This window comes from Mus musculus, chromosome 9 (assembly GCF_000001635.26).
Source record: "Mus musculus strain C57BL/6J chromosome 9, GRCm38.p6 C57BL/6J".
In the NCBI taxonomy this organism is placed as follows: Eukaryota; Metazoa; Chordata; class Mammalia; order Rodentia; family Muridae; genus Mus; species Mus musculus.
This window is the reverse complement of record NC_000075.6, coordinates 108661745-108686153: the sequence shown is the minus strand read 5'-3', so window position 1 is coordinate 108686153 and position 24409 is coordinate 108661745. Positions and strand designations below refer to the sequence as shown.

The 24409-nt window shown below is 46.3% G+C and overlaps 1 protein-coding gene across 1 annotated transcript; it reads right to left on the bottom strand.

Annotated features, from left to right (window-relative positions):
* Positions 1-1511: 1511 nt before the first annotated feature.
* On the bottom strand, positions 1512-24018 carry Slc25a20 (solute carrier family 25 (mitochondrial carnitine/acylcarnitine translocase), member 20). Its single transcript, NM_020520.5, has 9 exons — positions 23822-24018; positions 16296-16388; positions 13608-13735; positions 8480-8570; positions 5950-6067; positions 4110-4182; positions 3698-3807; positions 2981-3105; positions 1512-2322 (listed from the first exon to the last, which is right to left on the bottom strand). The coding sequence occupies exons 1-9, from the start codon at positions 23924-23926 to the stop codon at positions 2260-2262; spliced, it is 906 nt and encodes a 301-aa protein (NP_065266.1). The 5' UTR covers positions 23927-24018; the 3' UTR covers positions 1512-2259.
* Between the last annotated feature and the right edge of the window lie 391 nt (positions 24019-24409).

Below are 24409 nucleotides of genomic sequence, written 5' to 3'. Positions count from 1 at the left end.
GGAATTGAATGTTCTTCCAGAGGTCCTGAGTTCAATTCCCAGCAACCACATGGTGGCTCACAACCACCTGTAATGGGATCTGATGCCCTCTTCTGGTGTGTCTGAAGACAGCTATAGTATACTCACATATATAAAGTTGAATTAACCTTCCCAAAGAGCCCCCACTTTTTGTCTCTTTTTTTTTTTTTTTTTTTTTTTTGAGACAGGGTTTCTCTGTATAGCCCTGGCTGTCCTGGACCTCACTTTGTAGACCAGGCTGGCCTCGAACTCAGAAATCTGCCTGTCTCTGCCTCCCGAGTGCTGGGATTAAAGGCGTGCGCCACCACGCCCAGTTTGTCTCTCTTTTTAAAAAAAGTTCTTAAAGTTAGGGCTCTAGAGATGTCTCAGCAGGTAATAGCATTTGTTATACAAGCATGAGTATCTAAATTCAAATCTCCAGAACCGATGTAAAAACCTAGGCATGGCCGGGCATGGTGGCGCACGCCTTTAATCCCAGCACTTGGGAGGCAGAGGCAGGCGGATTTCTAGTTTGAGGCCAGCCTGGTCTACAGAGTGAGTTCTAGGACAGCCAGGGCTCAAGATTTTTTTTTTACTATATGTTATTATTGTGGGGGTGGGTATATATACACCATGTGTGGAGGTCAGAGGACAACCTACAGGAGTCCCTCCATTCTCTCCTTCCACCATGTGGGACCCAGGGATCAAATTCGGGTGGTCAGTCTTGGTGGCACATACCTTTACCTTCTGAGCCTCTGCACTTATGCCACAACTCCCATTTGATCATTCAGAAATATACTGCTTTAAATCAAGTGTCCTTCCTTGAACTCTCTGATCTTCAGCTTCCTGCAAGGTTAGCTACACACTCCAGGTGACTCCCAGGGGAGGTGCCTCTGTCCCTCATGCTCAGGGTGACAGTTCCAAAGCCAAGTCCCAAGGATCTCTGTGAGGCTGCTATGAGGCAGAAAGTGACACTGGAACTAACTTTCCAGGCCAGGGAGGGCAGTGCCAGAAAAGGCAAGCTCTCCCACCAAGATGACGACCATGCAGCTTAGGACTCCCCATCCAAGCTTTTCCAAACCTCTTCTTGCCATACGTGTATATATATATATCATTGTGATATAATGAATCAAACCAGGATGAGTACATCAGATCACACAGCAAGTGCCAGACCCACAGCCACCCCCTGACTCAGGACTGCTTATGTCCTTTCAGAATAAATAACTTGCCATCTATAAACTCAGGACAGGAAGGAGAATGAAGGATGGATTGCAAGCCAGGTCTTGTGGTGGCCAGCCAGCCCGGCAGACACCAATCAAGTCTCCCAGCCCCACCCATCCTCCCTTGAATATCGAGAGCCAGAGAAATCCAGGGTAGCCAAAAAGTCCTCCTTCCCTATAAGAGGCCCAGCCTATGGCCCCAGGAGTAGTCACTGGATTCCTGACAGCCTCCAAAGGTACAGCCTACCCCCGCTGAAGTGTCCCTGAATCACAAGAGAAAATATCACACGATGGAAAAATTAGAAACAATATTTATTGTTTCCTGTTAAAACTGAGTGCTCTCATGGGGAAAGAATGTGCAAAAGGAGCCTTCATACATTATGGCTCTCACACTTATCCCAGGAGGCTGGGACTGTCTTCACTGTGTAGGAGGGAAAATTCTCTACTTTCTCCTGGGGATTTAGACAATTGTAGCTTTCTTCTTATTATTTCTTGTGTAAAAATATCAAAAAAAAATGGTTAGTAGGTGGGCTGTTCTTAGGTATTATCTACCCAGTCCATTGGATAGACAGATGTGTGCTTCACACCCACATCCCATGCACAGCCAGGAGTATATGGATGGCACCAGAGACATCTCTTGAGTTTTCCTGGCTAGCAATTAAAGATCCCAGCTCCTGGTTTAGCTGGCTGAAAGTAGGCAAGGGGCCTCCAGAGAGTCAGCCATCACCTCTTCGGGAAGGAGTATTTTGAGTGTAACAGGGCCTTCAGTCAACCAGTAGGTGGCAATTTGGCCAAAGGTATCGAGTCTATAAACTATTTATTCCATCTCCAATTCTCTGGAAATCCTCTAAATTCAAGTTTCAAAATGGCACCAAGTTATACAAGGTAGAGGATATCATTAAGGCAACAGTTTCACCATCACAGCCAAGCCTGGAGCTCTGATCACACCTCTTCCCTCCCCTCCCTCTCAGGACTTCCTCCTCCTGCCCCTGCCTCTCAGCAACAGTGTCCAGCATCCACAGGTCTTGAAGAGTCTTCAGCTTCACAAGTTGGGGGCAATCCAATTAAGGAACTTCATGGCAATTTCAAAGCCAAGGAAACAGGCCTAAGAAGAGGTTGGGTGGAAAAGAAAAGCCAGAAAGACAGGGTGACTACCTGTAGATACCATCTGCAGGACCATGCTTGGTTAGCCCCTTCCTTAGTCCCATTCCCACCTAGATTAATATTAAACTGGCTGTGGTAATAAACACCCGTGCACCCAAGGCTCCAGAAGCTAAGTCAGGGAGAGCTGGAGTCTGAAACCAATGTAACCAACTTGGACTACACAGTAGGGCCCCTAAAAGAAGAAAGAGAGAGGAGAGGGGAGAGGAGTGGGGGAGGGGGGAGGAGTTACAGTTACTGACTCCCAAGAAGAGTAAGATGTGCATGGCCTATACTGGGTATGCTGAAAAGCCTTAGAATCCTAACATTTTTACTGGGAGTTAGACTACATACAGAGGTGTGTGAGTGCGTGTGTGCGTGCGTGCGTGCGTGTGCGTGTGCGTGTGCGTGTGTGTGATATATGTCCCAAAACTGCCACTTCTGAAAACCAGGAAAAGAAATTCAAGTCCCTGACCTTAAAGAGCTCCACAGGCAGCTACAATAAAGCAAGCAGATGAGGAAGCTCCAGCTGAGCCTTGCTACTGAGTTGCAGTGCAATCCCAAGAGGAGCAAAGTCAGCTCCTCCCACTAACCCAACTAACCCTCAGCCCTCAGATACTCACAGCGTTGGCTGGGAAGGCGCGGATCATGACTGCATTGAACCCTTTGTACAAGGAGGTGACTCCTTCTTCTCGGATCAGCTCTCTCAACACATCTCTGAAACCATTAGGATATTTTCCAGGAGGTGCTGCAGGGCAGAACCCAATTTTTTTAAAGCTCTAAGAAGCTTTGTGACCTGACCATGGCAACCCACATGCGGAGGCTCTAATAATGACACCTGTCGGGTCAGAGCTAGGACCAGGGCGAGGACACCTTGAAGGCTGCGTACAACTCAGCAGTACTCCATAACTCAACTCACACTGGGGCAAAGACACAAATGTCTAGCTTACTAGTGCCAAAGGAGTTAAACATTGAATCAAACAGCTCTGGCCATGTTGAAGACGAAAAATAAGACTTTTTTAGTTTGTGTTTAGGCTGACATGAAAGCAAATCTAGAATATGAATGTGAAGGAGAAGGCTGGTCAAGCAGGCACTGGAAGAGAGAGTATATATATCCTCAGATTCTTAGACCTTCGCACTCACCGGTGGACACCCTTGCTTATGAACAGCACTTGGGAGGGAGAGGCAGGGAACAAGAATTCAAGATCATTCTTGGTTATACAGCAAGTTAGAGGCCAGCCTGGGCTACATGAGACCCCTTCTCAAACAACAAAAACAAACCCTCTGCACCCCAGGGTAGTCAATGCTAGACCTGTTCCATCCACATCCACACCACTCACCAGTCTGGAATCGAGACTTGAGCACGTCCGGGGGGATTGCCACGGCCCAGTTGAAGATCCCTGCAAAGCCACCAGCCACCAGGATCCGAGGCACGCTGAGGTCACTGACACTGCAGAACACCACAACCCAGTCAGACAAAGCCTAGCAGCGGGATGCAGACCAGTTCCTACAGGCTACTCAGGGAGAAAGTTACTGGGGGAAGAGGCTCAAGGTCTAGGACCTGGCAGCAGCCACTCTGTTGGAGGAGGTTCCATGCATTATTGAGGTAGAGAGTAGAAGGTGTTAGCTGTACCCCAGCAGCTACTAAAGGAACCAATAGGGGGCAAAGTATGTCTGCTTCAGACCTACTATGGGAGAGGACAACCTACCCAGCAGTGGGAAATGGCTTCTACATTCTAAGGTTCTTTTCACCTCTTTCCCTCTGGAGTGAAGAGATTTTTAAGCCATTCATATGTCATGAAATACATCCCACTGGCAGGAACATCTGTTGGTGGCAAGAAAAGTGAATTAAAAATTCATAAAATCTCCACAGATAGGCACTAGAATATTTCAAAGATTCGTTAGGTGTTTTTTTTTTTTTCTTTCTTCCTTCCCTTCCTTTCTTTCTCTTTTTCTTTCTCTCTTTCTTTTTCCTTCCCCCCCCCCCCCGAGACAGGGTTTCTCTGTGTAGCCCTGGCTGTCCTGGAACTCACTCTGTAGACCAGGCTGGCCTCGAACTCAGAAATCCACCTGCCTCTGCCTCCCGAGTGCTGGGACTAAAGGCGTGCGCCACCACTGTATTTTTTCTAAGACTTTTTTTCAGGTTATAATTACATCATTCCTCCTGTCTTTCTTCCCCCCAGGTGCTCCATGAGGTTCTCCATGCTCTCTTTCAAATTCATGACCTCCTTTCTTTAGTGTGTGTGTGTGTGTATGTGTGTGTAGGTAACTTATATTTATGCATAAATATAAAATAAATATATTATAAATAAATATAAGAATAAGTTCATAACATATCCATACTATATACATATAGATCATATTAAATATGTATTAAATATACAGATTTAGATTAAATATATTTATATTAAGCATAATATAAATATATTATACTAAATATTTTTAAAGTACATTAAAGTATACGCAATATATACTATACTATACACACACACACTTATATAGAATAGATACATAAATAGAGCCTTCTCAGTCTGAATGATGTTACTTGTGTGTATACATCTTCAGTGCACCAATCAGTGTGCTCTTCCCTGGGGTAGACCCTGAGGAGTTCTGGCAGCTGCATCCTTTCTGATTTTAATTTTTTTGGCTTTTTAAAAAAACATATATGAGAATTTTATCTGCATGTCTGTGTACCATACATATGCAATGCCCATACAAGCCAGAAGACGGCATCAGATCTTCCAGAACTGGAGTGACACATAGTTTGGGTGCTGGAAACTAAACCTGAGTTCTCTAGAAAGGTAGCCAGGCTCTTAACCACTGAGCCATCTCTCCAGCCCCTATATCCTTCTTATTTGCTTATTTATTTGTTTGGTTGTTTGGGTTTTTTGAGACAGGGTTTCTCTGTGCAGCCCTCAAATTCACTTTATAGACCAGGATGTCCTCAAACTCAGAGCTCCACCTGCCTCTACCTACCAATTGCTGGATTAAAGGAGTGCACCATCAGCGCCCAGTTAACATCCAGTTTTTAATACTCAATCTGCAGCTATCAGATGCTGCTGAAAGCCAAGCACTGGTGTAAGTATACAATCGATGCAATTCATCTTTCAGGTCTCCTGCAGGTGGTCACCACTAACACACCCACTCATAATGACAGCTAAGCGTCTGGCCATCCTCCAAGTGCCTTCTCAGGATGAGACTCTCTCTGCCGTAGGAATCCTGCCTGTCAAACCAAGAGGAGGTCTGGTGGTGTAGCTCAATGGCAGAGCACTACCTAGCACGTACAGGCCCTGAAGAAGTTCCCACCATTCCTAAGTCTTTCTTCTTTCCCCTTCTCATCCCTTCAGCCATGACGTGTATCCAGAAGCCTCTACCGTCCATAGCGTGACTCCACCCCTGAAGACATTCGAGAGGATGAGCTTTCTCTCCAGCCTCTCTGAGCCCAGGCGGGGTGAGACTGCATATAACCAGGTCACACACTACGACTTTGTAAGGCATACGTCATGGTCTAGACATCCAGGGAAGCCTCTCAGGGGCAGGCTCCTCAGCTGACCGTCCCGGCTGACCTCAGGTGCAGAGCTTCCGAGCGTACCTCGCATGAGTGTGAGCACAGTCCCTTTGTAGAAGCCGCGGATCCCGAACTCCTGATACAGCTTCTTTGCGCAGTCCAAGGTGCCACTGTACTTGTTCTCCCCTGAAGAAGCCTGAATCTGGGAGGGATGGAAGGTCACCACATCAAAAACAGCAGTAATGGAACTGACAGACCCAGCAGGTCTGGGGCTTCCTGGCTAGCTGGCCTAGCTTCATCACTGAGCCTCAGGCTAGTGAGAAAGCCTGTCTCAAACACAAGGTGGGTGAGTCCTTAGGGACAATCAGGCCTCCACATGCACATGTACATATTTGCTCAAAAAAAAATATATATATATGTATGTATGTATGTACCAACAAGATGCCAGAGATGTTAGAACCGTCTGACAATGATTTCTTAAAGCAGCCATGATAAAAAATCCTTTAATGAAAAATGATGAATATGCTTGAAACATGAAAATAGCCACAGTGTGGAAATGGATAGTTTCAGCAGAGAAACTAGAATATACAAAGGAGAACCAAATAAAATTTCAAACTGGAAAAGTAAACTTATTAAAGGCTCAATGGCTACCTCATTCAACAACAGCAAAGAGGAAAGGGACCCAGGGACTGAGACAGGAAATGAGTCTATAAAGACAAGCCCGGTATGGGATACCAATGGTGTAATCCCAGCACTGGGGAGGTCAGAGGCAAGAAGGCATGGAGTTCCGAGTCATCTCAAGCAACTTCGTAAGCATGAGGCTAGCCAGGGTTTCTATTCCTGCTAGATGGGTGGTGCAGGCCTATGGTCATAGAGAGACAGGAGAATGACTGAAGCCTATGGTCATAGACAGACAGGAGAATGACTGAAGCCTCAAGGCCGGCTTGGTGCTCATGGCGAGTTCCATGCCAACCTGGGACATATAATAAGATTTTATTTTTGTTTTGTTTTAAGACTGTCTTTCAATACAACCAAAATCATGGCACACACCATTAATGCCAGCACTCTGGAGACAAAAGCAAGCAAAAGTCTCTGAGTTAGAGGTCAGCCATGTCTACATAGTGTGTTCCAGGCCAGCCTGGTCTACACAGTGTGTTCTAGACTATAAAGTAAGACCCTGTCTCAAAAAAGAAAAGAAAAATGGACAGTGAGATGACTCAGCGGATAAAGGCACACGTTGTATAAGCTTAGAGACCTAGGCTTGACCCCCAGAGCCTACATGGAGGTAAAGGAGAGAACTGACCCACAACATTGTCCTGGAGTCACTGATGCACTGTGTGGCATATGGGCCCCATCCCAGTAATACGTTAATTTTAAAATGTTCTTTAAAAATTACAATTGTTTTTCAAACCAGGCATGATGGATGCATGCCTGTAATCCCAGCAGCTGAGAGAAGGGACGGGGGGACTGGGAGTTCAAGGCTACTATTCCCTCATAGATTAAGCATATGGACAGGTAGCTCGTGAGTACGTGTAGCTTGGGCAACATATACTGTCTCAAAATCAAACAAAATCTCAATAAAACCCAAAACAACAAGACCTAAGGCAGTAGAGTAAGTGAATAAAATGTCACATGACGATGCATCCATCTAACTCACCTGCCCTTGTTAGCAGCGCTTCCGAAACTGAAAGCAACTGGTATCCCGGCAACAGTCATTCTCAGGGGTCTGAACCTAGGACCTTGCACATCCTAAACAGATAATCTACCTCTGAGCTATATCCATTCTCATCCAAGGTAGAAGGGAGGCTGCTCCTGCCCAAGATGTTGTGTGTCCCAAAGGGCAGTAAATGCCACTCTATAACTTTGGTTTTGGGTTTGGGTTTTATGTTTTGGTTTGTTTGTGTTGAGACAGGGTCTCTTTATGTAGCCCCTGGTTGTCCTGAACTCTATGCAGTCCAAAAAACACTGAAGTGTGGCAAGCCCCCGCCTCAGCCTCCATAGTGCTAGGATTGTAGTTGTATGCCACAGCAAATGAACGTGTGCCCCTCCTGCCTCACCATCGGCATCTGCCTACGGGAAGGCACCACAACAACTGGTATGTAGTTCTGGATCCTTTCGTGTTTCTGAAAACATGTTTCGCACAACTGGACTATAGACTTCATAAAAGGGAAATGAACATAAATATAAATCCAGGCATGGCAGAACATACTCATGACCTCAGCACTTGCCTGTAAGCCAAGCATGGGGAGACTGAGGCAGGAGGATCATGAGTTTGAGGCTAGCCTATGACACATAGCAAAACTATGACCCAAAACAACAAAACCCTGGGCTGGAGAGATGGCTCAGTGGTTAAGAGCACTGACTGCTCTTCCAGAGGTCCTCAGTTCAATTCCCAGCAACCACATGGTGGCTCACAACCATCTGTAATGAGATCCAATGCCCTCTTCTGAAGACAGGTACAGTGTACTCATATAAATGAAATAAATAAATCTTTCTTTAGAAAAAAAGTCTTAAAAAAAAAAACAAAAAAACCCCAAAAAACAGTAAACCCCACAATATACTAACATGTATGCGAAATGTGTGCTTCTTTTCTGTTCACAGCCTACAACCTTACCTGCAGTAAGCATTTGATCCGTTCTCCAGGGGTCATGATTCCTGTGGTGAACACACCAGATAACATCCCAGCTGTAAACAGCTGTGGGTAGCTGCATTGAGAACAAGAAACAACCATCTGTGATTTTCACCAAGGACTGAGTCAATCCCAGCATACCAGAGCAAGAGGAGACAGAGCCAGGCAGTGGTGGCACACACCTTTAATCCCAGCACTTGGAAGGCAAAGGCAGGCAGATTTCTGAGTTCGAGGCCAGCCTGGTCTACAGAATGAGTTCCAGGACAGCCAGGGCTACAGAGAAACCCTGTCTTCAAAAAACAAAAAACAAAAAAAAACAAAACAAACAAGAGACCTATGAAGCCCACACACAGTAGGTGCACACTTGAAGTCCCCTCATCCCTGAGAAAAGGTTTATAGTGAGATACAGTTTTCACTCATGAGCCTGCTACCTTCAATAACTCTGGATAAGTTACCAGCTCTCGGAGCCTTCATCTCCAAACTGTAAAACAGTGGGTTGTTGTAAGGCAGGAAGAACCTCCAACCTGAGATCTAAACCTCAGCAGATCCCGGTTCCCCTCCAATATCACATCTCCTGGGCCACCAAGGAACAAGAACATTAAGCCAAGACCCAAGCAGGAAAGCTTCAAGGTTGGGGAGAAGGGCTGTGGCCATCCAACAGGCTGAGAGGTGGCCAGCAGTTCTAGTTTCATTTCTATTGCTGTGATAAATTACCTTGACCAAAGCAACCAATGGGAAAATGGGTTTGTCTGTCTTGTATTTCCAGGGTACAGCCCATCATTCAGGAGAAGTAAGGCAGCAGCTAGTTAGATCACATTTACATCAAGAGCAGGGAGAAGCAAACGCACCCATGCCGCCTGCTTTTAGCTTCTCTGGCTTTCTGTCCTACATAGCTCAGGGATGCTGCCTAGCGATAGGCTAGGTCTTCCTACATCAGTAAACAATGAAGACATGCCCACAACAACCGGATAAAGGCCATTACCATAATTGGAACTCTCTTGCCAGGCAACTCTAAGCTGTAGCAAGATTGCATTTAAAGCTAACCTTCAGACCTGGTCAGTAATGAGGATGGCAATGTGACGCTGAGAAGCGCTAAGTCACTGATGGTCCACAGGGATGTCCTGTGGGCACTGTGATGTAAAGCTCCCCAATGGCATGTAGCATGGGCTCTCATTCTACCCCCACGAAATGCAGCAGTCTGAGTATGTGGAGGCCTCTGAGACTCCTAGTGTCTGTCACTAAAGCTGTCTGTGCCACCTCTAACAAGACCTTATCTTTCTGGGATTTGTAGACCATCACAAGCAGACAATAGGCCACAGAATCACATTCAGTACCTCAACAGAGTCCCTGCAGTTTGTCAAATGTTGCTAAAAATTGAACGTGCTGGCCCTTGCATCAGGCCTCACTAGTCTAAAGCTCTGATAACTGAGCCTCAGGCCAGACTCGCCCCAAGGAGTCCAAGACAAGGAAAACAGATGCTGTACAGCAATGGGGGACCGCCTAGCCAGGTTCCTTCCCGTTAGGAATGACAACAGTTTTGACAACCCAGTTCTTTCATGCACTCAACTCACATAAGGTTCACACATCTACTTCAGACAACAAACCAAGCACACAGGTGGATGGCTGAACAATCAAGAGACTTTGATTTTTGTTTCATTTCAACAGAGGCCCTATATTGCCCAGCTAGTCCTGGAACTCTAAGCAGAGGCCACAGGACCATGTACAGGCTATTTGTTTTGTTTGAGACAGGAATGTTATATGGCCCATGCTGCTGCCACCTGATCTCATGATGTAACTGAAGATGACTTTGAGTTCCTGGTCAACTTCCCTCCACTTTCCAAGCATTAGGAAGACAGGCAGGTGCAACCGTGCCTGGCCCAGGGGATGTTTAAATGTGACCGGTGATGTGAATAGTCTTCAAAGTGGCTGCACCAGTTTGTATCAATGTATAAATCTTCTGGGCTGTGTGGTGACAACCTGTGGCCCTAGCTATTTGGGGCGCTGAGACAGGAAGATCTTGTAGCTACAAGGCTTGCCTGAGCTGTGAAATAAATTGAAGGCCAGCCTCACAACACAGTAAGAGGTTGTCTCAGAAATAAAGAGTAAAAGTGGGGCGAGGTGGCACACGCCTTTGATCCCAGCCCTTCAGAGAGGCAAGCAAATCTCTGTGAATTCAAGGCCAGCCTGGTCTACAGAGTGAGTTCCAGAACAGCCAGGGCTACACAGAGAAACCCTGTCTTGAAAACCCAAACTAAACAAACAAACAACAAAAAAAAACAAAGCCCAGCCTCCCCAAAAAGATAAATAAAAGAGGAATAGGATTGGTGCACACCTTTAATTTCAGCACACAGGAAGCAGAGATTGGTGGATCTCTATGAGTCTGAGGCTATCCTGGTTTACATAGCCAGGTCCCAGGCCAGTCAAGGCTCTATGGTGAGACCCTGTCTCAAAAAAGTAAATAAAGGGCTGGTGAGATGGCTCAGTGGGTAAGAGCACCCGACTGCTCTTCCGAAGGTCAGGAGTTCAAATCCCAGCAACCACATGGTGGCTCACAACCATCCATAACAAGATCTGAAGCCCTCCTCTGGAGTGTCTGAAGACAGCTACAGTGTACTTACATATAATAAATAAATAAATCTTTAAAAAAAAAAAAAAGTAAATAAAATAAAAGGCAGGATATAAACTCAGTGGTACAGTCCTTGCCCAGCTTCAATCCAAAGAACTGTCATTTGTTAAAAGTGAAGCCTATTCAAACGAGCTGTAATCACTGTTTATTTTTAAAGATTTATTTATTTTATGTATATATGAGTACACTGTCACTGTCTTCAGACATACCAGAACAGGACATTAGATTCAAGTACAGGTGGTTGTGAGCCACCATGTGGTTGCTGGGAATTGAATTCATGACCTTTGGAAGAGCAGCCAGTGCTCTTAACCACTGAGTCATCTCTCCAGCCCTGTAATCACTGTTTAGTGGACAGATTTTTGCAAAAACGAACACCCACCCTGGGCCTGTAGGCCTGCCCCAGGTGGCACAGGAGACTTGCTTGCCTATATATTCAATGTCACAGTCCCTATATGTCCCTATATGTCCAATGTCACAGGCCTTGTTTACACTGCTGTCCCCAAAAGGAGTCATCTCAGTAACTAAAATGCCCCCATAATGCCATCAACCGCCATTCTTCTCAGGATGCCCAGCCTTAGGGACTGCTTCCTATATAGGATCTTGTGTGTTCACAGGACACCATGCAGACACTATGAGCACCTGGCCTACTCTGTTACTCTCCATCCCCATGTCAAGGAGGTGCTTGTGAGCCCTGGGTCTTCCTGAGTTTCCATGTCAACGCTCTGTAAAACTCTTTTCCATGCTAAATGGCACTGTAGGGAGGTAACTGCAGCAACACAGACAGCAAGATGGGGGTAGGATGGGATCCGAAGTGTCCCATTCTGCTCCTAAAGAAAGGCTGTTTCTCTTGTGCTGATGTTGCTATACGGGAGCACAGCCCGTAAGTGTGGTACAACTCTGAGCTGTCACACTGCAGGAGCAGGTGTTCAGAGATGATGATATGTATGTACCCCTAGGTCCTTGGTCTGCCAACAGTCCAACAGCTTAAACAAAGCAAAATAAAACAAAACCGCTCACACCTGGAGGCCCTTAATGTATCTAGACACATTCAGAACACCATGACTCCAGAAACAGAACCTCCCATTGCAACACCTTCATCCGTAGCTTAGACTCTCTCAGAGCCTGTTATGGGCTAAAGTGTTGATAGAGTACAAGCAATGCTATACCTGATTTCCTCCCCTGAGCTCCCAGGTGCCAGCCTTGCCAGCCCTGGTGGCTCTTGTGCCTTTTCAGGACCTGTAACCTGTATGGCTCAAGACTGAGGACGCCTTGTCGAATCACGTGCCTTTAATCCCAGCACTCGGGAGGCAGAGGCAGGTGGATTTCTGAGTTCGAGGCCAGCCTAGTCTACAGAGTGAGTTCCAGGACAGCCAGGGCTACACAGAGAAACCCTGCCTTGAAAAAAAAAACAAAAAGTCTCACTCACTCCCCTGCACCCTGAGAAGCTTAAACATTAACTATTTTTTTTTCATGTTGAGGTATAATTCTGACTCAGTTCTCTCTTTATACCCAAACTAACTCTGAAAATTTACTAAAAGAACATACAAGGGGCTTGAGATATGCTCAGCAGTTAAGAACATTGGGCTGCTCTTCCAGAAGACTCAGGTTCAATTCCAAGTACCCACGAGGGGGCTCATTAACAGTCTGAACCAATACTAGAAGATCTGACACCCTCTTCTGGCCGCCTCAGGTACTGCACCCATGTGGTACACAGACCTGCAGGCAAAACACCCATACACATACAATAACAAAATAAATATTTTAAAAATGAAAAGAAGATACAACAAGGGCTGGAGATATATCTCATTTGGGAGACAATATGTACAAGACCCTGGGCTCAATCCCCTGCCCTGCATAAAGCCAGGGGTGGTGGTACACAATTGTCATCCCAAAACACAATAGGGAGAGGCAAGATCGGAAGTTCAAGGTCATCTTTGGTTATAGAGGGAGCTCTTCTTAAAATTTATTTTATGTACGTGAGTGTTTTGGCAGTCAGTATGTATGTGTGCCATGAATGTGCCTGGTGCCTAAGAACATCAGAAGACATCTGATCTGTTGGAACTGGAGTTACAGGCAGTTGTGAGCCACCATGTGGGTTGTCTCTGCAAAGCAACAGGTGCACTTAACCACCGAGCCATCTCTCCAGCCACTGGAACCTTCTCTTAACCAGGTAACAGAAAACAAATTTACTTCTGTCCTTAATGTGGTAGTAAGAATCACCACAGAATTTGTCCCCCATGTGTGCACTGGGCAGTGGGGATTTACAATGGATAAGAAATTAATGACAACTCAGCAAAGAGGCAGGGGAGAGCTCTTTTTTTTTTTTTTCTCTTACCCTTTCAATTCACAGAGCACAGGAAACCCAGTCCCTCCCCTCAGAGTGCCCACAAGTCAGCCCTGGGACTCAAGGGACAGCCTCGAGGTCAAGACTTCCCCTTCACACACATCCCAGCATCAAGAACAGCAGTGCTGCCTGAGAATACTCACCTAAGTTCATCCTCTGGAGATTTCTGCTGTAGTTTCTTCCCCAGACCAAACCCAAAGAAGCACACGGCGAACATAGGGGTGACTCCAATGATGGGCGCAGCCATGCCCCGATACAGCCCTGTGATGCCCTGCAAGGAAGGGCAAAAACAGAAGCGGATTTCATATATCACTACCCTGTCTCTCAGGGTTGAGAATCAAACCGAGGGCCAAACAAAAGCTCACCTCTGAGCTGTACCCCAGCCTTTGAGCTGTACCCCTGGCCTCTGAGCTATACCCCAGAACCTCCACTAACAAAGAGGAGCCCCTCGGTCTCTAACCACTGGCTTCCTTCCCCACCTTTTCAAGCATAGAGAGATTTATCCTCCCCACCCCAATTTGTGTGTGTGTGTGTGTATGCGTGTTTAGGTATGTGTGTGGTGGTGGCACATCCCTTTAATCCCAGCACTCAGGAGGCAGAGGCAGGCAGATCTCAGAGTTAGAGGATAGTCTGGTCCACAGAGTGAGTTCCTGGACAGCCAGGGCTACACAGAGAAACCCTGTCTGGAAAAAACAAAAACTGAGGTGGGGGAAGACTCCTCCTGGATCCCACAAAAGCCTGGCAGTGCCATGGACTGCAGGTGCACTCACCATGGGCAAAGTACAGAGGCAACAAACAGAAACAGGACAGGGATGCAGGGACGGAACTCAAGGTGACAAAGCCCCGTCAAAGCCTCTCCCACAGCTCTACTTTGGGATGAGGAAGATGCCCAGTCCGTCAGGGGCCACCCATGCCTGCTGACAATTCATCTAGTCTTCCTTCAATGATCTGCCAGCTTCATGAAGTGCAGCTCATACCTGGCAGCTCCAGAAAACTGAGCTAAGTCTGGAACACCAAAAACAAATCAGGAAGGTGTGCAAATCCCAACTAATGAAGCCTGCTAAATCCTGCAGTTAGGTCTGGATTGTTTTCTTTCTAGTTTTTGTTTTCCCAATATATTTCCCAAGCTGGCTCCCAATTCAGCTGTGGCAATTCCCCTGTCTCACCCTCCCAGAAACTCCATAAACATATGTTTCTCAGGCCTGCCTTAGGTGTTGGATTTACGTAATTCCTCTCATACCCAAGCTACAGCTCAAAATGTGTTGACCAAGTGACCGTAGACTTGGTTCTCTTGCAGAGAACTCTCTGGATAGAACTGGAGTTTGGAGCCCCCATTAGACCCTGATCAGACTCCGACCTGGGTCCAGATATAAGGAAGAAGGCCCCTAAAGAAGAAAGGCAGAGCCACCTTGGGTGAGAGAGCTAAGCAGGCTCTGCCTCAAGGCCTTCCTCCTACACTGAGACCTGCAGGAGCCCCGGAAACACCCACACCGAGGATGAGCCCACCCCTTCCCAGCGGCTATGTACTTCTAGGTGACACTTGTCCTTCAGTTTCTGCATGTTTAATAGTGTGAGTGACGGATAATCACATGTGAGTTGTGTTTTAGTGCAGTTGTAATCTTTGTACTTGGGAGAGTGGGGTAGGATTAGTGGGAGGTCAAGTACAGCAGGGGGTGCAGCATGAGACACCGACTCAGACCATCAGGACAAGCAGAGAGGGATTGGAGAGATGGCTCAGTGTTTAGAGCACGTGCTGCTTTTGCTAAGGAACTGGGTTCAACCCCCAATACTCACATGGTGGCTCACAATAACCATCCATAACTCCATCTCCACAGGATCTGACTCCATTTTCTGACCCCCACAGGCATCAGGCACACACGTGGACATTCATACACATAAATTTTTAAAAGATCATATTCTATTAAAAATTATGTAGTTGTCGGGCGGTGGTAGCACACGCCTTTAATCCCATCACTCGGGAGGCAGAGGCAGGCAGATTTCTGAGTTCGAGGCCAGCCTGGTCTACAAAGTGAGTTCCAGGACAGCCAGGGCTACACAGAGAAACCCTGTCTCAAAACAACAACAACAACAACAAACAAAAACAAAAAGAAGAAAAATTATGTAGTCAAATAACTCTAACAAAACTAAGTGCCCCTGCCTAGGAGTACAAAGACTCTGCTGGCCTCCCTTCTTCTCCAAACCCCACACATTTCCTTTTTGTTGGATTTTTTTTGTCACTTTTTTCAGATATCTATGTTATGGGTGTTTTGCCTGCACACACACACTAACACACACACTCACACATATATGTGCTAGTGTCCTCAGAGGTCAGAAGAGGGTGTTGGATGCTCTGGAACTGAGTTATGAATGGCTGGTGCTGGGAACCAAACCTGGGTCCCCTGCACGGACAACAAGTGTTCTCACCTCCCGGGCCATTTCTCTAACGTCAGTGGTTTTCTGATACAGGAGCTCTCCACATAGCCCAGGATGACCTTGGCCTAAGATCTTCCTATCTGAGCTTCCCAAGTGCTAGGATTACTGGGAAGTGCCACCATATGGCACGACGTGAATTTTTATTCAGTTCACCATGGCTTCAATTATGCCTTGCTAATACCGCCATCTCCTGGAAGAGCGAAGCATTTTATGGGCTTCATGCATCTGTATCTCCAGTAGCTGCAATTATCAGGCTCCACAGCAGAGGCGGCGGATGTGGCTAAGGAGCTACAGTGTGGCCAGCAGGATCTCACAGCTACCTTCTTCACCCCTGAAGGTAGTGCCAAGCCCTGCATTCAGCCTGAGTAAGGGATGCCCAGCAGGCACCAGAAGCCTACCTCTCTCATAAGAGTCTTCCGGAAACAGTCCAAGGTCCCAGAGTACATAGGTGGCTGTCCAGACAAACTTGGTGGTTGTGTCTGCAGTCGGACCTGAAACCAGAAAACTAAAACAATCACCTTCTAGAACATGGTAACATTGATGATCCAACTCCTCTTTCTCTCCCCTCCTGCTCCTCATCCTTCGATCCAGGGCTGGAGGCTGAACCTAGAACCCTGTTCACACCTTTTCCACTGAGCTGTATCTTCAGCCCTTCAGCTTCATTTAAACCGGGAAATGTGCACCACTGTAGGTGTCTTCGGCATTTTCTTCTGATGGATTCAGACTTCAACTTTTACCCCATTAGCGCTCATTCAATTTAGGTATTTATTTTTTCTTTTGAGACCGCGTTTCTCTGTGTAGCAGTACTCATTCTTTTTATTTTTTTCTTTTTCTTAAAAAAAAAAACAAAAAACATTTATTTATTTATTTATGTGTATGAGTACACTGAAGCTGTCTTCAGACACACCAGAAGAGGGCATCAGATACCATTACAGATGGGTGTGAGCTACTATGTGGTTGCTGGGAATTGAACTCGGGACCTCTGGAAGAGCAGTCAGTGCTCTTAACCGCTGAGCCATCTCTCCAGCCCGCAGTATTCATTCTTTTTTTTTTTTTTAATGTATTTTGTGTATATGACTATATGCAGTGCATAGAGTGCTCTTAAGCTGAGCCTGCTCTCCAGCATCTCTCTCCCGACCCCTTGGTTTTTCCAGACATCGCTTCTGTAGACCAACCTGGCCTCAAACTCTCAGTGATCCATCTGCTTCTACCTCCTGAGTGCTGGGATTAAAGGCAAGTGCCACCTCCACCTGGTGGAGCCATCTCAGTCTTTTGTTTTTTCCTTCTCCCTCCAGCCCCACTCACTCTGGCCCCACCATCTCAGTCTTTTTTTTTTTTTAAAGATTTATTTATTATTACACTTTAGCTGTCTTCAGATGCACCAGAAGAGGGTGTCAGATCTCATTATGGGTGGTTGTGAGCCACCATGTGGTTGCTGGGATTTGAACTCAGGACCTTCGGAAGAGCAGTTGGTGCTCTTAACCACTGAGCCATCTCTCCAGCCCGACTGTTTCATTCACATATAAAATGTACCTCATGTATATAATCCATTTCTCTCCTATTTCCTCCAGACACGGCCCCCAATAATTTCATTCTTTTTACTGGCAAATATTTCACTGGATACCAAAATACACACACACATACACATACACACACACACACACACAGAGAGAGAGAGAGAGAGAGAGAGAGAGAAAGAGAGAGAATATGAGAATACACCAAGTACTTAGGAGGTAATAGGAGGTAAGACAGGAGAATCAGGAGTTCAAGGTCATCGTTGGCTATCTAATGAGTTCAAGGCCAGACTGGAAATACAAGAAAATCTATTTCAAAAAGAAATACATAGCAGGGTCATAGTAGCAAACACCTTTAATGCCAGCACTAGAGAGAGGTAAGTGGATCTGAGTTCAAGGCCAGCCTGGTCTACACAGCAAGTTCCAGGATACTGAGGGCTATATAGAGAAAATGTTAAGAAAGAAAGAAAGAAAGAAAGAAAGAAAGAAAGAAAGAAAGAAAGAAAGAAAGAAAGAAAGAAAGAAAGGAAGAAAGAGAGAGGGGGGAGGGAGGGAGGAAAGAAGGAAGGAAGGAAGGAAGGAAGGAAGGGCGAGCCGGGCGTGGTGGCGCATGCCTTTAATCCCAGCACTCGGGAGGCAGAGGCAGGCGGATTTCTGAGTTCGAGGCCAGCCTGGTCTACAGAGTGAGTTCCAGGACAGCCAGAGCTACACAGAGAAACCCTGTCTCAAAAAAAAAAGAAAGAAAGAAGAAAAGGAAAAGAAAGGAAGGAAGGAAGGAAGGAAGGAAGGAAGAAAGAAAGAGAAGGAAACAGACCTAATGCAGACCACCCACCCAAAGTGCTCCCCAAAATATGGCTCACAAAGACTACGAGCATTAATGAGTCTTTATTTTAGCCGCTAAGTCTTAGGGTCCAGTTTTATACCGTAATAGAAGCTGAATGGCCAGGATTTCTATAGTCTGTTTTGCTAGGACCTTACACACCCCAGTGAGGAAGTCATTCCCTAGGCAGTAAGGTGGACATGCAAATCTTAGCGTTTATGGGACACAATGGTCATACTGTCCAGTGACTGCCGCTGCTTTTCATCAAATGACCCTTGTGTGCACCTTCAGATCCTCCATGGTAGGCATAACTTCCCACCAAGAGGGAAGGGAGCTTTATGTGGCTGGGCGTGGTGGCGCACGCCTTTAGTCCTAGCACTCAGGAAGCAGAGGTAGGCAGAGTTTGAGGCCAGCCTGGTTTACAATGACAGTTCCAAGACATACAGAGCTTCACAAAGAGAAACCCCATCTCAGGAAAAAAACAAAACAAAAAGCAAAACAACAAACCTTTCTTTGGGCTGGAGAAATGATGATGGCTCAGTGGGAATGAGCACTGGGCTCAGCCGAGTTGAGTTCCCAGCACCCATGTTAGGTGGCTACAGGTACCTGTAGCACCAAAGAGTCTGACGCTTCTGGACTCCATGAGCAGCTGCACTCATGTGACACACACACACACACTCACACTCTCTCTCTCTCTCACACACACACACACACATTAAAATAAATATAAAATATTGTGTCTAGGTGGTCTTTTGGTTTATTTGTTTTGCTTTTGAGACAGGGTTTCTCTGTGTAGCCCTGACTGACCTGGAACTCACTCTGTAGACCAGGCTGGCCTTGAGTTCAGAAATCCGCCTGCCTCTGCCTCCCAAGTGCTGGGATTAAAGGTATATGCCACCACACAATAAATGCTTTTTTAGATTGGTCCTTACTGCCGGGCAGTGGTGGCATATACCTTTAATCCTAGCACTTGGGAGGCAGAGGCAGGCGGATTTCTGAGTTCGAGGTCAGCCAGATCTACAAAGTGAGTTCCAGGACAGCCAAGACTATATAGAGAAACCCTGTACCTGTCTCAAAAACAACAACAAAAATGTCCCTTCTGTTTATCTCATCACGACTGCAGCCATCCCAACTAGTGAGGACCTAGAGCCTTCTCAGCTGATATAATATCCTAACTCCATATCCATATCCAAGCTCATGCCTGCCCTGTCTTTCCTCTTGCCCCAAACTACGTGTTGGAAGTTAACCCCAAAATTCAGTAACAGTGTTATGAGGTAAGGCCTGATAGACCGTGCTTGTTCATGAATGGATTAATGCCAGCCAAAGAAAAGACTTAAGACTTGAGTCTGATCTCTGGCTCTCTTGCCCTTCCGTCTTCCACAAGGGATGATACAGCACAGCCAGGCAGATGGTAGACCCGTGCATCTTGGCACTCCCAGCCTCTAGAACTGTAAGAAATAAATCTTTGTTTCTTATAAACTGCAAGTCTCTAGTGTTCTGGGACCTAAGACAACTCCCCATGACACTGGATTATATAGCTCTCCGTAGCCTTCCAGTCAGAAATCAGCCATTTTTCCTTTCCTTTCCCCTCTCCCTCTCCCTCTCTCTTAGAGAGAGGCTTTTTAGAGACAGTTTCTCTATATAACATCTCCTGCTGTCCTGGAACTTGCTTGTTGACAAGCCCTTGAACTCACAGAGTTCTGCCTGCCTCTGCCTCCTGAGTACTGGAATTAAGGCATGAGCCACTACACCCAGCAAATATCAGCCAGCTTTTCTTTCTTTCTTTCTTTCTTTCTTTCTTTCTTTCTTTCTTTCTTTCTTTCTTTCTTTCTTCTGGAGGAGCCCAGAAGATCGTGAGTTGGATCCCAGACATTGGACGGTTGGAGATTGATTTTTGCTTTTGATTGTGACTGTGCCCTGATATTTTCCCTCTTGAAGGAAGAAACTGTTTTAGTGATGCCCACAGTTAAGAGACTTTTAATTTAAAAAGACTTTGGATTTTTAAAAGAGATGGATATTTTAAAGAGATTGAAATTTTAAGAATATGTAAAGACTGTGGGACATTTAAAGTTATTTAGACCTTGCTCTTGCTCCTGCTCCTTCGCCTGCTTGCTGCGTGAGACTGAGTAACTGCTAGATCCTTGGACTTCCATTCACAGCTGTGACTGAACGATTGTTGGGAATTGAGCTGCCGACTGTAAGTCATCAATAAATTCCTTTATTATCTAGAGACTATCCATAAGTTCTGTGACTCTAGAGAACCCTGACTAATACAGGCTCCTAGCTGTCTGGAATTGAATCTTCCACTAGGAGCCTTCAGATGAAGATGTAGAACTCTCAGCTCTGCCTGCACCATGCCTACCTGGATACTGCCATGCTCCTGCCTTGATGATTATTGACTGAACCTCTGAGCCTATAAACCAGCCCTAATTAAATGTTGTCCTTTATAACACTTGCCTGGGTCATAATAGTGTCTGTTCACAGCAGTAAAACCCTAAAGATAGGCATGAAGCAGAACTTCCATTTTTCTGGATGAGTCAGACTACTTTAGTTACTCTGCTCATCACTGTGACCAAAAACCCAACAAGCAACTTAAAGGAGGATTTGTTTGGGCTCACAGTTTAGGGATATAGCTCACCATGACAGGGAAGACATGGCAGAAGTTGGGTGGCTTGCAGTTTCAGTAAGTGAGAATTTGCTCATACCTCGGCAGATCAGAAAACAGAGAAAGAGTGTTCGGCTGGCTTTCTTCTGTTTCCCTTTTCTACCCATCTCAGGACCCCCGCCAGCCCAGAGATGTCACTCCCATGTTCAGGGTAACTCTTCTCTCTTCAGCTAACCTCTCTGCAAATGCCCTGTAAAGGCACACCTAGGAGTATGTGTCCTAGGTGACTCTAAATCTAGTCAAGCTGAAAATGATGATTGCTATGCCATTGCACACAGACGTGCTGTTCTGTTTATCATCTGTTGGTCAATGCACACAGGTTCCACATCTGGAGCTACTATGGATATTTTATCTTGGATCCTTTGTGACACATGGTCCATTTTCTTTCTTTTTTCTTTTTTTGATTTTTTTTTTTTTTCGAGACAGGGTTTCTCTGTGTAGCCCTGGCTGTCCTGGAACTCACTCTGTGAAATGAGTTCCTTGGTCAGAAGCAATACTGTGTGGAATACCATGACGATAGATAAGGCATTCTGTCAGTCCATGAATGGTGGTTTTAGCAGAAGCATTACGTGCAGGAAAGGCAAATCCATAACCAGAATAAGTATCTACTCCAGTAAGAACAAAACGCTGTCCTTTCCACGAAGGAAGTGGTCCAATGTAGTCAACCTGCCACCAGGTTGCTGGCTGGTCACCTCGAGGAATGGTGCCATATCTGGGGCTCAGTGTTGGTTTCTGCTGTTGGCAGATCTGGCAATCAGCAGCAGCTGTAGCCAAGTCAGCTTTGGTGAGTGGAAGCCCGTGTTGCTGAGCCCAAGCATAACCTCCATCTCTTGACACAAATAATTTCTTTCTTTCTTTCTTTCTTTCTTCCTTCCTTCCTTCCTTCCTTCCTTTCTTTCTTTCTTTCTTTCTTTCTTTCTTTCTTAAGATTTATTTATTTTATGTATATGAATACCAGAAGAGGGCATCAATTCCAGTACAGATGTTTGTGAGCCACCATGTGGTTGCTGGGAATTGAACTCAGGACCTCTGGAAGAGCAGTCAGTGCTCTTAACCGCTGAGCCATCTCTCCAGCTCCCAATCAGCCAGCTTTTCAATGCCTGCTCCAACACTACTGTCTGTAAAATGTTTTCCCCGCCCCAGTTCTAAAGTGTGGCAATTCTTACTGACCAGGACATAGGGGCCAAGGCTTAGTTTCTTTGAAACCTTGAAAGAACCTTCAAGTACCTGGGAGGCAGGAGGGCAGAAATTCAAGGTTAATTGCTTCATTTTGAGTTTTTGGCCAGCATTGGATACATGAGACTGTGTCTTCAAAGGGGAAAAAAAACACAAATAAAAACAAATACAAAAACAAACACCAAATCACAAAAGCATCAGCTTTTAGTTGGTAACCACCCAGCTTTCCGAGGTCAAAAGGACAGTGGTCAGCCATGGGTTTGGTTTATACTGCAAAGGAAAATCCTCTCTGTCAAGACTCCAGTGAGCACTTTCAGTCGTTTATAATCCTGTACAGAGGTCACTAGGCCCTTGCTGGGTGTAACATCAAGAGCAAGAGGAGACGAGAGAGGAGTACACTTATATAAGGAGTCAGGATATTGCTTTTTAAAAGTCTCAGGTGTGCAGGACAAGATTTCTGCCTCTGTAGAATAAGATTAGAAATAAAGGCCAAACAAACTCCCCCTTGCTAGACAGAGCTACTTGAACCTGCCACTGTCTTAGGAGCACTAAGAATAAGAAGCACAGCCTTTGCTACTGATAGGATCTGATTTCTCACAGATGAACACTACAGAGTCTCCTCGGGATGAGCTGTCTGTGGTGAGCCTCACTTTGAACAGAGGCCGTGAGATAGCCTGCTGTCAAGCCTGCCAAGGAAGAGCCCTTGGATACTGTTCTCTTTCAGAGGAAACTGGATCTGACATCCTATCAAGCCCCCAACCGAGGTTACCACCTTTATGAGATTCACATCTTCTCTGGCTTCCAGCCCCCAGCAACACGCCATCCACACACACAAAAGACTCATGTCTTCTTCTCACAGGCTCATCCTGGCTATGACCTGTCATTTCCTTTCAGGTCTATGTCCATAAAAAAAGAAGAAGAAGAAGAAGAAGAAAAAAGAAACCTATAAGCTACGAGCTTATATGAGCTCATCTATGAGCTAAGTCATCGAATATAGATTTTAGTCTCCACAAGACCTGGCTGAGAGTACAGCAAGAGGAAGAATAAAAGGCTGAGGAGAGAAAGGTCCCCTCGATTTCCACACCTGAGCCTGGCTGGTCATTGCTTGCTATGGGGGTGACTATGCAGCTTACCCTGCAGTGAATGACTGGCTGTAAATGGCCAGGTGCCTCTTCAGGCAAAGAAAAGTGCACAAGAGATAGGCTATGGGACACACCGGCTTTACGAGACTGTGTCAAAGGACATCTCTGCCACCTTTGTCCTTAATTTGTGGGGGAGGTCAAGTCTACAGATAACCTGTTCCAATCTTTATAACAATATCAGGGTTAACCGGGCACAGACAGCAGCTTTTTCTTTCTCATCTCCAAAGAAGTGCGCAGGGCTCAAAAAAAGACTGCCATCCGAAGACCTTGAAATAGGAGCTGTAGGGCTCTTAGGGCGCGAGGTACAGCCTCTGTCTATTTCGTATTGATTCTCGAGAGGAAAAAAAAATTGTTTTGAGGTGCCAGGGAGTTGAATGCAGAGCCTCTGGCCGGGTTAGGTAAAGCAGCGCTTCCTAGTAAACTACATACCAACCCTCTGTAAACTTCCCACGGAAGGAAGCATCCATCAGCCCGGCTCCACTTCTGTTCAGAAAGGCAGCACCTCGCGGCGGTCCCTACTTTCCACGTAACCCCCCCCCCCCCCCCCACACACACACACACCGCCCCGGGGCATTCCTCCACAAGCCCCCGTCCACACTCCGCGCACCTTGACCGTGTCCAGGGGGTGCCCCACAAACACCAGGCACATGCCGCCGAAGCCGCCAGCCAGGAGGTTCTTAAACGGACTGATGGGTTTCGGCTCGTCTGCCATGCTCAGTCTTCTGTCTGTCTGTCTGTCAGCTCCGGGCAGTCTTGGTCTTGCTCCGCTGCCCGAGCGGCTCCGCCGACCTTTCACCTACATTCAGGTGGGCGGGGCCGTGGGCAGGTCGGAAAGAGGGCCCAGTCGTACTAGCCTGGCTTCCGCCCTGAAGTCTACTTCCGGCTGCCCTCCTCCTTAGTGGGCGGGGCTCTTTCCCTAATGATGTATGGGAGGGGCTTGGGAATGATTGTCAGGGACTTACTCCTCCAGGAAGTCTTCTTGGACTTGAGTTTTTTTCTTTCTCTGGTCCTCTGTGGTCCTATGCATCTGTGCACTCCCCAGAGGTCGCATACACCCTTTTGCGTGACAGCCACTTTTTTTTTTTTAGGTGCTGAAGAGTGGAGGTACCCCATAGAGGTCCCTGTCTTTGATAAGCCTTGACTAAGTTAAAAATGGCATATGTCCTATGGTAAAAATGGCTCTATAGGAAAATAA